The 16,287-nt window shown below is 46.0% G+C and overlaps 1 protein-coding gene across 1 annotated transcript; it reads right to left on the minus strand.

Annotated features, from left to right (window-relative positions):
- Positions 1-517: 517 nt before the first annotated feature.
- Positions 518-16,254, minus strand: LOC308106347 (ankyrin repeat and BTB/POZ domain-containing protein 2-like; the record flags this gene model as incomplete). Its single annotated transcript, XM_080458045.1, has 17 exons — positions 518-763; positions 867-980; positions 1,263-1,331; positions 1,514-1,586; positions 1,760-1,862; positions 1,938-2,043; positions 2,373-2,551; positions 3,321-3,568; positions 4,814-4,949; positions 5,027-5,123; positions 6,364-6,465; positions 6,541-6,630; positions 6,900-7,065; positions 7,514-7,666; positions 7,853-8,060; positions 9,345-9,482; positions 15,357-16,254. The coding sequence occupies 17 exons, from the start codon at positions 16,252-16,254 to the stop codon at positions 518-520; spliced, it is 3,126 nt and encodes a 1,041-aa protein (XP_080314171.1).
- Positions 16,255-16,287: the final 33 nt, after the last annotated feature.

Consider the following 16,287-nt stretch of genomic DNA (forward strand, 5'->3'; position numbering starts at 1 on the left):
ACGTCACTAAGTGAAAGGGCTGTCCGACTGCCAAACTAACGTGATCGTCTTTCACTAACTCCTTTAGGAAGCCTCCTAACACCTTTCACTAACCCCGTGACGTCATCTAGGGGTTAAAGTAAAGTCGATAGATAAGGAGTAAGGAGGGACAATTCGGACGTACCCGTCGTCTGGACTTCCGATGGCGGCCATATTTGCGTCTCTGAGCTCTTCAACATTCCCACCTTCCTCATGGGAAATTCAGAGTTTGACAGCACTCAGGTGGATTTCTTCCAGCTTGAGTTATTCATGAAGATATCCTTCGTTTCAGTCTGTACCCAACAGCGATCACATCACTCCGTTACTCAGTTCATACAAGCAGGATATCAAAGTTTGACCCCATAAATTAAGATTCTTTTTACAAATGGATCTTTAAATATGCTGTTCATGGCAGTCTGTTCTTCTACAAAGAGATTTACAGTATGGCTACGATTCCCAATCACACACACACACCCCAGTGTGGTGTCTGGAGCGTTTCCTACGCTCGACAGGCAGTGTGCAGGCCGTACAGTCTGCAGACCAGCGCAGCCTCCAGGTCCCTCAGCAGGACCGGGGGCTCCGGGCCACGGTCCTTCCCGGGTTGGGAAGTCGTGGTTGGGCAGAGCAGCTCCTGGCTGAAGCCCCCCAGCAGCAGGCGGTGGAAGTCCTCTCGGTCCAGGAGGCCATCCATGTTCTGCAGGAAGAACCCTTGACAAAACCGGCAGAGCTCCGCCGCTCCGTGGTGCTGCAAACACACCAAACACATGTAGGTTTGTTTTTTTTCTTCTTCTAATTGACCACAAAGAGGACAGGACTCGAGGAAAGAGGGTGAAAGACTTGTATTGTACCTTGGCGCTCTGGTAGATGCTCACAGTGTTGTCCAGAGTCAGACATCGTGACAGCGCCGCCTCGCAGCTCCTCTGCAGACCTCGGAGCTGGAAGAAGACGGCCACCGGCAGCAGCTACAGAACAGTTTGTGTGCACACGTTACAAATGTAGAACGAAATCACACAAACACACCTCCACTTCTCAGAACAGAACGGGATCCATAAACCGCTGGAAGGATTACTTAGTTACTATTAAAAAGCCCGTTTGCAAATGGAACTAAGCCGAAAGTAAGAATATTTGAAAGGATTATCGGTCCGAAGATGAATTCCTAAAATTAAAACTACAAATGAAACCTTTCTTACAACCTACTGCCGTTATAATAAATCACAAGCGTGTGAACAGGTGAGAGATTTTACCTTCATGGCTTCTGATTGAGACACAGTGAGACCGTCTGTTCCTCCACAGTACAGAGACTTCATCATCGCCTGCACACACACACACACACACACACACACACACACACACACACACACACACACACACACACACACACACACACACACACACACACACACACACACACACACACACACACACACCGTCAGCTAAATGAGCCACATCTGCTCTCAAAACAGCAGGAGGGGCATTTGTTTGTTTATTTGCCCACCTGGAAGGTGCTGTAGGTCATGTGACTGACGTGGATGACGTTGTCCGGGGAGTCTGCCAGCATGTGCCGAAACCTGACGGGACGAAACACCCGTCACGATGCGAGCAAGTTTGAGCTTAAAGACTCATTTATTGTTCACATTGTTCTGGCCATCAAAGTCCATTCTTCATACATTCACTGATAGAAAAGGTTCATTTTCAGCAGCTTGGCTGCTGCTCAAATGAAACTAAGTGGAGGACTTCAGACCTTTCAGAGGCGGACATCAGCAGCACCCGATGGGCGAAGAACGGCCGCCCGTCCACCACGAACGTCACGTCAGACATCTCCTTATTGTTCAGGAAGTGAATATCTGCACAGAGACGGTGGCGTCATGCTTCGTTTCTTTCAGTTACACTCGTTAAAACCAAAGCGAAAGGTTTGCTACCGAGCTGCGTGGACAGCGTGACGTCCAGCGGCGGGACGGGGGGGACCGGACAGCCGCCGTAACAGTGAGAGAACACGGAGGCCAGACGCTTTGTCACCACGTAATCCTGAAGGAGGAAGACAAAACGAGGTCAGAGACGCTTCGAGGAACAGATCTACGATTTATCAAGACATCACAGGGAAGCCAAACAATTTTAAAGAAGTAAAACACTTCATAGTTTCTACCTTCAAAAGTCCACAAATTGAATAAATTCCTGTCATAGATCAACAACATCCTATTGAATAAAACTGTTCTAAAGTATATCGAGTTTTTTCAGTTAAAGTGTCCGAAATGTGACTTATTGAATATCTTTTGTATACCGATTTACTCAGGTCGTTTATTTCTATTCTTTATTGAAAGGCTTCTCGCAGGTGAACAGCAGAACAAGTGTGTCACCTTGCTGGACTCCAGCATGCGGAACATGAGCGGGACCCCCGTGGCGAGCAGCTCGGGGCTGTAGTCCTCCGCCCGGATGGAGGGGAACTCTGTGAGGAGCGAGACGATGACTTCATCCCGGTTCAGCTGCCGAGCTCTGCGGAGGGACTCCAGCCAGATGTGGAGCCTCCAGGGAACGCCTGCACAGAAACACGTGAGGACAGTGTGAGACGCAGCGTCTTTGACAGCAAACGTGACGCGCCGTGTCGACCGGAGAGTTTGAGCGAAGTGATTAGTGCTCCACAAGTGATTTAGCACGTCTGAAAATTTTAGTTTGACTTTTCGTCATGGACTTTTTATAAGATGCTTTCTTATCTTTTTTATCCATTTTACCAGTGGCTTTTGTTCTTTTTTTATTCAGAGAACAATTTTTTTTTTTTTTTTACCACTTTACCAATTTCAGCTTTAATGCTCGCATCTATTTTTTTTTTTTTTACAGCTTTCATGTTAAACAACTTCCTTTAACAATGAGTTAAACTCTGCAACATCACATTTAATTTTAAACCTGTGGAGGCTCAGAGCGCCATGCAGTTACCATATTTTCCAGACAAGAAGCAACAATTTTTCTTTGGTCTCATCACACCACTGTTATACTGACATATAGGGGTATTTACCATCTGGGACCACCAGGTGGCACTGTATGACCACAGAATATGTATTTATCGAAAATATATACAGTAGATAATGGAAACAAAGCAGCAGAAAGGCAAGAATCCAAGGCCCAAAGCGTGACCTCCTGAGGTGGAGGAACACTTCGACAGGGAATGGAGGAAAACATTTTTCTCAATTTCATGAGGCATTTTTTGATAGATGTGACTTATACTCAGGTGCCACCTATAGCCCGCAAAGTTATCCATGGTAAACACAAACAAACAAACACATAAACAATAACATCTGCAGTTTTCTCACCCATCTCCCTGAGCTCCATGGTTACGTCCAGGTATCCGTGCTCGGCGCTGTAGTACGCCGCCTGCTGCAGGGCTTTGGTCCTGGCCTTACACAGCCTGGGAACTGGGCTCAGAGAATCCGGGACTGGAGGCTGTGTGGGTCGTTTCACCTCCTCTTCCTCCTCCACTCCTTCAGCCAGGATCTCCTCCAGGGAGAGGATGTCCTCCTTCCTGTGCTGCGGCTGCAGCAGCAGCCTCCGCACGATGTTTCTGAGTAACAGAAAACAGGTGAGAGAAACTCAACCAGAAGGCGGAAGCTGATGAAGCAAACATATTTCATTGCTGCACAATGTCCAGATTCAAGTTGTCGAGGAGCTGAAGATTATCTCAGCTGCCACAGAGCAGAGAGTTTGATAGATTAACACAGAATTTAGAAGATATTAATATTAACTGATCTTGAGGGCTTGAGGTGTTGCTAAATCCTCATCTGTAGTCTCACTCATTGTTTGACTATATTTGTATTTTATCTATCAAACTAATAAACTCAGTCATAAAAATGTATGTTATGACAAAGTCATAGTTTCACACTACAATTATTTGTTTTCATCTGGATGTTATAAGGAAATATCAACCCAGTGACTCCCCGATTTATCTTGCTGCTGCGTCCTCTGGAGCTCTCTGGCGCCCTCTAAAGCCACAACAGTGAACAGTGTATTTTGTCTGGGCTACTTGCCTTCCCACATGTGTACAGGGAGAACATGGAAGCTTTACACAGAAAGAGTTGGTCCTTCATGTTTTGAGGCGATCGAGTGAACCACTGCTCCACCATGTCTCAGATTATTTATTTATTTTTTATGCATTTTCCACAAACCATTTTCATCCTACATCCCAAGAAATCAACACAAAACCTAGCCGGAGATTTTGTGTTCTCAACCTGAATGAGATAACAACATGCAATAAATAGACGATTCCATTATGTGTCCTTCAGGCTTTTTCATGCATGAGTGACTTTAAATGATGTAATAGAGAGAGCGCGAGCGGCCGGGACGCAGTGAAAAGACTCTTGTTGGAGAAGAGAGAACAAGCAGACACGTGGAGGATGGAGCCGATCCAGAGCACCTTCCTCATCCATGGATGAGTTTATGTAAAAACTTTAAAAGGTGTCAGAAGAAAAACCCATCGTACTTTTAGCATGGACTTTTTGTCTTTACTACACTGACTGACTTTACCAGAATACCATCTGCACTTCTACTTTACAAGAAAACTCTAACGTTTCACTTCTCTGTTGAGTCGACACGTTGGTTTAATTCCAGGTTGGGCCTCTGTGTTGAGTTTGCATGTTTTCCCTGCATGCTTGTGGGTTTTCTATCCGTACTCCAGCGTCCACGTCACAAAAAGCACGTGTGATAAGTTGATTGATGATTCTAAATCTGGACTGTGTGTTTCTATGTTGAGGGTTTAAACTTCTTCTCATTATCCACCTCTCGGACTCTAGAAACTTCTAATGAGCCTCACCTGTGTCCGTGTGCTGCTGCGTAGCTGAAGCAGTTCATGTCTTCATGCAGCGGCGATGTCAGCGAGTTCCCATGATGCACCCTGAGCAGAGGGTCAGCTCCGTGGCCGAGCAGCAGGCTGACCATCTCATAGTGACCTGAGAAGAAGGAAACTGCCTCAAACTCTGTGTTTTTCTGGGAATACGGAAGTCGGAGGTGACTTGTGACGGGATACCTGCGGCAGCAGCGAGCTGCAGTGGCGTCTCCGCTGAGCTCTCCTGACCGTCCAGCAGGGCGGCACCCTCCACGTCAGCTCCGGCCTCCAGCAGCAGCTGTTAGAGGGAGCACAGCTGTGGTACGGGGCTTTTTGGGTTTATTTGCCCTACTTGGGGGGGGGCATTTACATTTTTAAAAAGAGGTTCCCCCCTGCCTCGAGTCTGATGTTTTCAAATAAACTTCTACGCTTCAATCTGACTGCGAGCATAAATCAACATTTATGACTATGAGTTCAACTTTGTGGCAACAGTTTATTGAAGGCTTTTTTTTAACCAAACATGTCTGTGTCCAATGCCTTTCTGTTTACTTACAGGCATGGTTTGATGAGTGCGCTGTGGAAGAACTCCATCCAGTATATACGGGGTGAACTTAAAAAGATTGCAGCCAGAACGTCTCGACACAGAAACACCAGAGAATCTAGTGGAAAGCCGTCCAGCTGTTACAGCTGCTAATAAGAGGCTCCATATGGTGTGAGTTTAATCTTTGGAAGGTTTGTTTGAAAAGAAAAGAAATTAGGAACAACTTCAAATCTCATAAAAACTAATTAAAAATAAATTAAAGTCGCCAAAGCTTTGTTCTTTTTCCCCAGAAAAATCGCAGCGGAGCTGAAAGTGGAGAAATTACTTAGAACAATGTCACAGGAAAGACTAGTCCAAAAACACATGTGCATCTATCTATCTATCTATCTATCTATCTATCTATCTATCTATCTATCTATCTATCTATCTATCTATCTATCTATCTATCTATCTATCTATCTATCTATCTATCTATCTATCTATCTATCTATCTATCTATCTATCTATCTATCTATCTATCCATCCATCCATCCATCCATCCATCCATCCATCCATCCATCCATCCATCCATCCATCCATCCATCCATCCATCCATCCATCCATCCATCCATCCATCCATCCATCCATCCATCCATCCATCCATCCATCACTACAGCTGAAGTTACTGACATTAGGATATTTTTCATGTTGCTGTCAAAATGGCCAAGTTATTACAGGATTATCAAGTTGCTCCTCCTCTAGTAAACAGGAGTTTGTGAACTAGTAACAAAGCTATTCATCTTGAAATAATGCTACTGCTAAAGCTAACAGTGGACTCAGAGTGCAGGACATAGAGACACAATTGGTGAGTAACAAGCCCACAAACTTCTTTTACCAGAAGTTGGTGCATTCATGTGTTTAGTTTTTTTGAGTCATTGTGCATTTTTAAACTTAGTAGTGAAGAAACGCCACGGAAACAGCCGTCTTAGAGCAGCCTGCTGCCGTCGTGAGCACTCACCTGAGCCACGGACAGGTGAGCGTGCAGCACAGCGAAGGTCAGCGCCACCCAGCGCCGGCTGCCAGGGTGAACAGACGGGTGTCTGGATGAGCAGCCGGGAACCTGCATGAAAACAAGACCTCAGCTCAGACACCCGGCCGGGACGGGGGGGGCTGCTGCTGCTGCTGCGGTTTTTACCTGCAGGTCGAGGCGAGCGCCCGCTTCGATGAGCATCTGCACCAGCGCTTCATCTCCGGCCGCTGAGGCGTACATGAGAGGAGTCATTCCCTGCAGCCACACAGAGGGAAGGAGTCACAACAGTTTTCATCTGAAGGGAAACTTTTGAAAGTTCGTTGAAAGACTTTACGAAATTAACGTTTCACCATTTTGTTTTGCTTGCGTCTGTGTGCTAACTCGTTATGTCTCGATTCATGGTGAAAAGTTTTAGTTTTTTTGCATTATAGTCTCTAGTTTTTTGCTTCTTGTAAAATAATGTGGAACGTCTGATGAGTCCAGTAAAAAAGTCTGATTCATTGAGACCATCAGTGGGCAGTGACCTGGTCGTCCATGGTGTCGACGCCCTCGGCCCCCAGGAGCCGGGCGGCCTGCTGGACGAGGTCGGCTCGGCCACACGAGAGCATCCTGAAGCCCAGATCCTGCTGCAGTTTGTCCAGAGCAGCTTCAGCATCCAGACTTTTGAAGGAGTGGAAGCAGCTCTCCAAGCTGCCGGGACAGAAACGTCAGTGCAGCCAGAGGTCACTGCAGAGGTCACCCAGTAACTTTCATTCAGTTTCATTTTTCTTCCATGCTTATATTAGTCACCGTGAAGCCTTGTACTTTTCATTATATACCTATTTGATTTTTATTCTGTCTTATTTGATACTTTAACTTTCTATTCCATTTATTATATTATATTCTGTGTGGAGCAAAGCTGTAAAAGAATTTCTCTCTGGGATTATTAAAGTATTATTATTCCATTCTATTATTCCAATTCAATGTGCTCCAAAGACATTTGGCAGGGTGATAATATGAAAAAACAAGTGAGGACAATATAATACTAAATGCAAAACAAGAAATTGGGATACCTGGAGAATATACTTGGAGTATTAATCAAAACAGTGGCATAAAAGTATGTCTTAATCCTGGCTTGTTGAGTATTAACGAGTCGTACCTCAGCTGTCTGGGTTCACAGTCCAGTCCAGGAAGAAGCTGCCGGGCCGTTTGTCTGACATCATCACTGTCCACCAATAGGCTGCGGCGATGCTCGGCGTGAACGACGGCGACCCGGATCCACTCCATGAGAGGAGGGAGGAGCAGGAACGGCCTGGATGAGGGGGGGGGCAGACATGTTGGTAGATCAGTGTGATCAGCCTGAGGAGCAGACGGAGGCTTAAACCCACTTCTGAATCCGACACGTCTGCCTGGCATCACAACACACACACACACACACACACACACACACACACACACACACACACACACACACACACACACACACACACACACACACCTCTCCCTGCTCAGCGTCATGGCCGGTGGTTCCAGGTTGGGATTCTCCAGCGACTCCATCTGTGGGCTGGACAGGAAGTAGTACAGGGTGCGGAGGGCGTCGGGGGCCCAGGATACTGACGGCTGATTGGCTGAGCGAGTGTGACAGACAGACGTGTTGGAGCTGCGCAGACGCTGCATGTGGTGCATCGCACGGGAGACCAGATCACCTGCAGGAGGACGGAAAACAATCAGACTCATCCAGAGTTTCTACCGAGTCATTCATGAACGGAGATCACTGGTAGAGTGCATGGATCCATTCATCCATTCATTCATTCATCCATCCATTCATTCATTCATTCATTCATTCATTCATCCACCCACCCATCCATTCATTCATTCATTCATTCATTCATCCATCCATTAATTCATCCATTAATTAATTAATTCATTCATTCATTCATTCATTCATTCATCCATCCATCCATCCATCCATTCATTCATTCATCCATCCATTCATTCATTCATGGATCAGTTGATCATTTAAATGACAGATGGATAAAATAACGGATTAATGAATGATCCATCGATTCATTAAGTATTAATGCCATCAAGTGTGGATGAATTGTTTCATTCAATAATTCATGGATGACTGATCCATTTGAGCCCAAATAATTTCACTGATTTATTGATTGATTCATCAATTCATGGAATCTTTCACACATTCAATGATGGAATGATTCATTCATGCACGAATGGATGGAGCATGTATTTGTTTATAGATTTGTGGTATTATGGACACATTTATAAATTGATGATTGATCTATCTATTCCTGGATTATTTCATTAATGGATTCATACATTTCCTATGCATGTGGAACAGACCCTGCCTGCATTTGAACCCAAGTCTTTTTGTTATGGTGCTTTTTAATTGCATGCTTCCACATTAACAGTTCAGATAATTGTTTTCCTACTACACTTGTTTTAAGACTATTCAAATTTGCTAAATTACAACTTGTATGTGATGATATTTTCCGCTAAAAAACAATTTGTTCTCCTTCTATCTCACTGGTGATCCTGTGAGCCTCAAACTGAGATTGATTCTCAAAAATCTAAATGCAACAGCACAGAAAGAAAAAACAAGGCAACATAAACTTGTAGAAAATCTGGGTCCATTAAAAGCGTCAGCAGAGGGTCTATAAAGTGGTGTGAACAGTGAAGGCACTTTTTCATGCCGCCTCGGTAACGAGCTCTGGCATAATGAAGTACGACGGTCTGCAGGGTGTGAAGGTGCCCTTGTTTTCTGGACACAATCCACAGGCTGTTATGTAACGGAGGGGGAGCCGGCCGCCACTAAGGACGGGTCCCAGGAGCCCCTCGCACTTTAAATAAACAGGCGGAGCACAGGAGCCGAGTGTGGCAGCAGCGACACACGCACACACGCACGCACGCACGCACGCACGCACGCACGCACGCACGCACGCACGCACGCACGCACGCACGCACACACTTACTGAGCTCAGTGATGCTGCCCACGCAGGTGGCGAGCAGAGCCTGCTCCAGCGTCCGGAGCTCCAGCTGAATGTACGCATCCTCCCTGCTCTCCATCAGCTTGGTGTACGGGCTGACGTGAGCCGGCAGCGACAGCTCACCTGAAACACAACCAAACAATTAGTCCTCACATTCTACTTGTTGCTGACCTCCGGAGACCCAAACTGGTTTTGTACTGTGATCTAGACGGCCCAAACTGATGCCAGGTCCTGGAAGGTTAAAATGAGTACAAATCGCTTGAAAGCAGTCATCTTCAGTGAAGATTGTTCTTTAAAGTTGTAAAAACAATAGTCCAGCCAAAAACGGTACAACCCGAAATAATGTCCACATATGTGGACGTCAGGACCTCGGCGGTTAATTCAAATAAACTTCCACTTGGAGCCGACGAGCTGAGAAGCTCAGAGGCCATTAAGACAAGTCTGGGAGAGTTCTGCTGCTGGATGGTGAAAAATCTTCACCAGCTCAGCACATAGATGATAAATAAACATAAACATCATTTCTTGTGAGTTATTTGCAATTAACATAATGCATTTTTTTTTAACCCCTGACCCTGAAGTGGACCGTCAGAACTGAGTTCACATCAAAAAGCTTTCAGTGTCCAGCGATTTGGGCCCACAAAGTCGGTGAAACATCCAAAGTGTAACGCACTGAGGTTTTGGAACTCGGAAAGTGGATAAAACATGTGCACACACACACACACACACGCAGATCCCACCCATTGTGCCCCTTTGAATCAGGTATTTGCTGACTCCTGATCTTCCACACAATGGAAATGGCACCAGTGACGACGATCTGCAAAAACTGGAAGCTCAGCGAATACACACAACAGGCCACAAGAGCAAATCCGCAGAGATTTAATGAAGTAATTAAACTGATCAAATAAATTTATTTAAAAAAAAATTACATGTTATTGAGGTTAGATAGAGATTATAAAATAATTGTATATATTAATAATGTTATTATAAAGCATTACTGAAAAGGTAAGAAAAGAAAAGAAAAACACCTCATCGCAGAACAATGAAGTGAGGAACCGAAGAATGACTTCGACCATTCCAGCAGCAAAATTATATAGAGCTTGTTAAGCTTTTTTTCTTTTAAAGCTTTATCAAGGTGGTTTCACCATCACAATTCACAAACGCAGCCCTGTAGAGAAAATGTAGAATTGCCCACAGAGAGCCCTGACCTCACCCCCGCCCTCCACCTTCGGGCTAAATGGAGGTAAACAGTGGCAGCGTGGAACAAATGTCTGGATTATTAGGCTGAGCTGATCCATCACTGTGACCTGAAACACGCCCCCGCCCCCGTGAGCCCCCTCACGTCTGGAATAAAGAAATCTTTGCTTAAAGAAAGGAGAAGTGAGTGAGCGAGTGAGGGTGGCAGATAATTGCCGCCGATTGCCCCGCCGTGTTTACAGACAGGGGTCAGAACAAGCATCTATTCATGGCTCCACAACAGGAGACCAGTATGCAGCAGACAAAGCACAAATCACTGTTTTCTAATCCCTACCTGCGTAACCCCCCCCCCCCCCCCCCCCCCCCAAACCCACACACACACACACACACACACACACACACACACACACACACACACACACACACACACACACACACACACACACACACACACACACCTCAGCTCCTGTGTCCAACACTGACCTGCTTACAGCACAAGCAGGAGTGATTAAGTCATTTCCTTTGACTCACTGCTTGTGTGTACCTGTGGCTGAGGAAAAACAAGGCTTAACAACCCCCCCCCCGGCAAGACTGCCACCGCATCCTTAGAGAAAGAGTGGCTGTACTCAGTGTGTGTGTGTGTGTGTGTGTGTGTGTGTGTGTGTGTGTGTGTGTGTGTGTGTGTGCCCCAAAATGAAAACAGAGGCTCAGTCGCCGCAGAGCGAAGACAACAGCTCTTTTCTGCTGCGTGGTATAATACTGCAAGTGTTTGGTGGAGGACGACGGGAGCTCAGAGTGTTGGAGGTCAGAAGATCACCTCACCGGAGTCTGAAGCCGGAAGCAGAGAGCAGAGAGCAGAGAGCCGGACCAAATCAACGATACTTCTCATTCAGTTCGGGTTTGAACAGCTAATGAAGGATTATCAGCACCCATCTAGACCAAAGTGTGGCTCATCCGTCTATCTTTTACTCTCCTTTATCCATCCTGAAGTCGGGTCGATCCCCAACGAGAGGGAAAGCACGTTTGTAAACACAGATGACGTAAGGACGGGCTATAACACGATAAGCTGGGCCATTTCAAAAGGCTTTGAAGCCAATCATGAACCAGTATGACAATTTGGCAATAAGTTAATAAATCACAGGAATGGTTATTTCATTATTGAAGCAACATTTAAAAAAATCCTTAGAAAATGTCATAACTGCAAATATAGCCAATATAACAAATACAGTCACATTTATTGGAAATACAAGCTTTTTTTTTTAAGGCAGTTTGCTGTTCATAAATATGCATAACGAATGGTGAAAGATTCATTTATTGAGGATACATACCATGCAGCACTGAGTTATAGTGTTTACCTTTTTTAATTAAATACAATATTGGTTTTATCTAATGGTAATTAATGGGCAAAGGTATTGTGTTATTGGCAGCCATTGCTGTCTGCTAAGTACCATAGCCTCAGCTGTAACAGCTCTGTATACTTCACATTCAGTCTCTGTAGAAACAAGTCGGTGTTTTACTGGAGCAAACATAAAGAAGCTCCTTTCTGGTGCAGAAACACAAACTTCTCACCGCTCACTTTAGTGGAAGTGAACAAATTCTTTAGAGACGTGTGAAACACATGAGCAGAATTGGCGGGAAGAAGTTGTTTTGGCAGGATAATCTAGTTAAAGCCGAGGCTGGTGAGTCGAGCCGGTGTGAATGGTCACCGTTGGTTGGAGGCTTTAGAGAGTCGCAGCGATGAGGCGGCGTCAAAACACCAGAACAGAGTCAAATTGGCCTCCACAGAGTCGTGTCCGTCCCTCCTGTCACAATCAGCAGAGGCGCGTGACGTCGTCAGCCTCTGATTAAATCTCTGATGTGATCAGTTTGGGATCACATCTCACCCTGGGTTGTATTAGCAGGAGAAACAATTCTTTGGTGTTTCATACTTTCAAAGTCCAGATGGAGATAACATTAGATGACATTTGGTAGCCGAGCGAGTGTTGGATTACTGACTGCTCTGTGCTCACATATGAGACGCTTTCTCCAGCTGCATGTCTGCGACTTCTCTTCAGTCTGAGTAGCAACACAAAGCTAACACACTAAACACAACAGGACACCGGAACACAAAGCTACACACATGATAGAGACACACTGACGGCATCACTGATTCATCAAACACGCCTTCGTCATCACACGGTCAGTCCTTTGTAGCCATTAAGGAGTTAAAACATGGTAACTAATACCCTGTAAATCAAGGCGTAGCTCAGACATGGGCCATTGGGCCTCATGTGGCCTCCGTCTCTCTGTCTTCACAGCCCAACAGATCTCGTCCAGAAATGGAAGAAGTTCCGATAACCACATTTGAATCAACTGGAATAACTGCTCAGACAATGAGAAAGTAAATGCATTTAAAATGATCGAATTCTGACTCACTGAGCCGTTCAGTTCATTCTTTTACATTAAATAAGCAGCTTCAGTTCTCATACGTTGATGAATCTTCCATTATAACTTGGCTCTGTGGTGTAAAGAGGAGAAAATTATAAATTCAAGGTCAAAGTTGCCCACAGATGATCAAACTCGTATATAGTATCCTTTGAGTCATATACTGCCTTATTGTCTTTTATGCCTGTTTAATTAATAAGCTCATCATTAAAATCACTTAAGAAACATTCAATAATGCAGAAATCTCATAAATACTAGACAAATGCAGAAGCTACATCTACAAATCAAAAACCATAAAATCACAGGGCAAACACAGAAACACACTGAACCATCTGAACCACACTCTCGTGCTTTTAATCTGGTGTGCAAGTTATTAGGAAACGAGAGGAGAAGCTATCCAGACTCTATAAAACTGGAAATGAGCTTCACAAAAAGGAAAACCGAGTACGTAAGCTGATCTCTGCACACATGTCCGAGCACGGCGGCATAAATCTGAATTCTGCATAATGACCTTACAGGCTGCGTCTCTGGAAACGACCCGCAGGATTTCTGCACAGACTGGAAACATGTTCTTCTGTTTCACTGCTTCATCAGCAGATCAGAAGGAAGCGTTCGCTCGTCACCCCCAGTGGACCAACTCGTCGTGTGAGACCGTGAGAGTCGCCACTCCCGCCCCCCGCCTCCGCCGGCTGTTTGTTTAGCGTCTGCCGACGACACCAGGAGCCGCGGACCTCGTGCTCCGTCGCCTGAGCGGGAAAGAGAGGCCTTTTGTTTTGGCCGGGCGGGTCAGAGGGTAACAACACTCACTGGTTTACTGCACACGCTTCTTCCTGCTCGTTCCCATGGGAGAGAGGCCCGTATCCCAGCATGCAGCAGGCCCAGGGATACTGTCCCTCTGTGAGCAGCGGCTGTGTTTACTGCGACTAAGTGACCTACTAATGCTGAATTCACACACGTCTGCAGCCGTCGGTGGCAGGGCTGAGGCACTTCTAGGTTCAGGGTGTCGGCGACCTGACAGTGAAAGACGCTAAAGGCTCGTTAAAAATCCCTGCGCCCCCCGACTGTAGATGTGCTCATAAAGGAGAAAAGAAAAGCAGAATTGATGCATCAAGACTGATTTTCTACTCGTGGTTTTCTAAAACATCAGTAACTCAACATATGAAAGTATAGCAAAACCACAACCCAAGAGGAATGTGGAATTCATTTATATTTCTCTGAGTTTACTAGATGCCTGAACACACGAGCGCTGCAGCTTCAGACGGGGTCTTCCTCTGTGGAGTTTACATGTTCTCCCTGAGCGTGTGTGGATTTCTAGGTACTCTGGGTTTCTCTAAAAGTAAAGAAAACAAGCATTTGAGGTTGATTGGCGAGTGTGAACTGCTTGTAGTTGTAAAATGTGAGTGTCTGTATGGTTGAAGTTGAAGCTGCCTTCACCTGTAATGAGCGAGAAGATGAAACGGTCGTGTCGGGTGAGTTGAAGCCGACTGGATGAACGAGGCAACGAGACTTTCTTTAAGATTCAGACTGAAGTGGCCTGTTGTTATATTACATCATTCAAGCTTTGTGTGAGATGAAGACTGTGAGACAAACCGGTTCAACTCGATGACGCTCACCTAACAGAAAATGTTAACGACACAGATAACAAAACAAAAGACACACTTTAGAAATCCAGGAGAAATCAACTCTGAAACCTGACTTATCTGGTATGAAAAGAAACATGTTTCACATGGTTATACGACGAATAAAACAAATAAACTCTTAGGGTACAAGAGATGGAAATCTGCTTTTTTGGGTAATTACAGTAAATATTAAAGAAATATCATATTTACGGGTAATTATTTAGGTAAAGTTAGTCGATTTTACTTAAACTGGTCAAATATAACTAAATACAACTTTCACTTAAATAATGTTGTGGTTAGAATGAAGATATTAGGTACATTTTACTAGATGGTGACAAGTGAGTTGACCTTAATATTACAGTACTAAATGTTATGTAAATGTGAGTTTCGATTTCCACAGTTTTACATTTAATGAAGGAGCTGCTTTGTTGGGTTGGAAGATTAGATTTGTTGCAATAAAATGCGATGTGGCCCATAATTTATTGGATAAAAAGTTGATAATACGTACATAAAGTCTTATCTGCTATTTTTGGAGTTTGTATTGTTTGCAGGTTTATGCATTGATCTTTTTATGAAAAAAAGTCTGAATTACGTTTTTGGCATAAGAATGGCGTACAAACGGTGCACTTCCCTTGAACTTTGTGTTTTTAACATTTGATTACAGATATTCTGTAGTACAAAATAAATTGAGTTATTAATTTTTTTTCCAAGTTATGACACGTTTCATTTAAAATACGACTAAAACATGTCCTGAACTCACCGTGCGCATTTTTTCCACATATGAGATGTTCGTAGACCTGCAGCAGCCCCCACAGCTCCGCGTCGTTGTTCACGGCTCCTTCCAGCAGCTCCGCGGTCACCGGGCCGCAGGTGGCCCGCACCATCCGTCCTTCCTCCTCCTCCTCCTCCTCTTCCTCCGCGGTCAGCCGGGCCGCGTGCAGGGCGCGTCTGGTCACCTCCTCAGCCAAACTCTCCACGCACGCCGTAAGGCACACCGCCGCGTACTCGTGCACACGAACCGATACGCGCGTCTCCACCATCCACCTGAAGAAGCGGCCGACGCACAGCGCGAGCCCGCAGCGCGCAGACTCTCCCCGCTGGCGCGCGGTGTCCCCGGAGCTCATGCAGTGCAGCGACGCCGCCCTAACCGCGGAGGAGACGCACTTCTCCGCGAGGCTCCAGCTCAGCACCAGCCGCACCGCGCTCTGCACCTCCAGGCGGGTGCACCGCCGGTGGAGCTCACTCAGCCGTTGCGCCTCGCGGGAGATCCGCACCAGAGCCCTCCGGAGCAGGACGGACAAGCAGTGGAGCGCGTCCCCCGTGAACGACGCGTCCGAGCCGGCAACTTTACGCACCACGTCCCGCAGCTCCTGCTCCGTCCAGGGATACTCCTCCAGCTCGGGCAAGCACGGGCATTTCGCCAGGACATCCGCCGCGTCCTCCGGCAGCGTGCTCACAGTGTCCCAGCTGCCGTTCCGGCTGTAAAGTGAGCCGGTGCGCTGCCACCGGGCTCCCCGCTGAGGAGTGCCGGAGTGCGGCAGGGACTGCCTCGACCTCCCGGAGGAGGACAGGCTGAGGGACGGGCACGGGTCCCGGGCCACATATCCTGAATCCAGGCTCAGACCCTCCAGGGTTTTCACCAACAAACTGCCGGACATCACGTGCAGAAGAAGTTGGAGACTTTTTGGAGC

The sequence above is a fragment of the Lipophrys pholis genome (genome assembly GCF_963383615.2).
Source record: "Lipophrys pholis genome assembly, chromosome: 2".
In the NCBI taxonomy this organism is placed as follows: Eukaryota; Metazoa; Chordata; class Actinopteri; order Blenniiformes; family Blenniidae; genus Lipophrys; species Lipophrys pholis.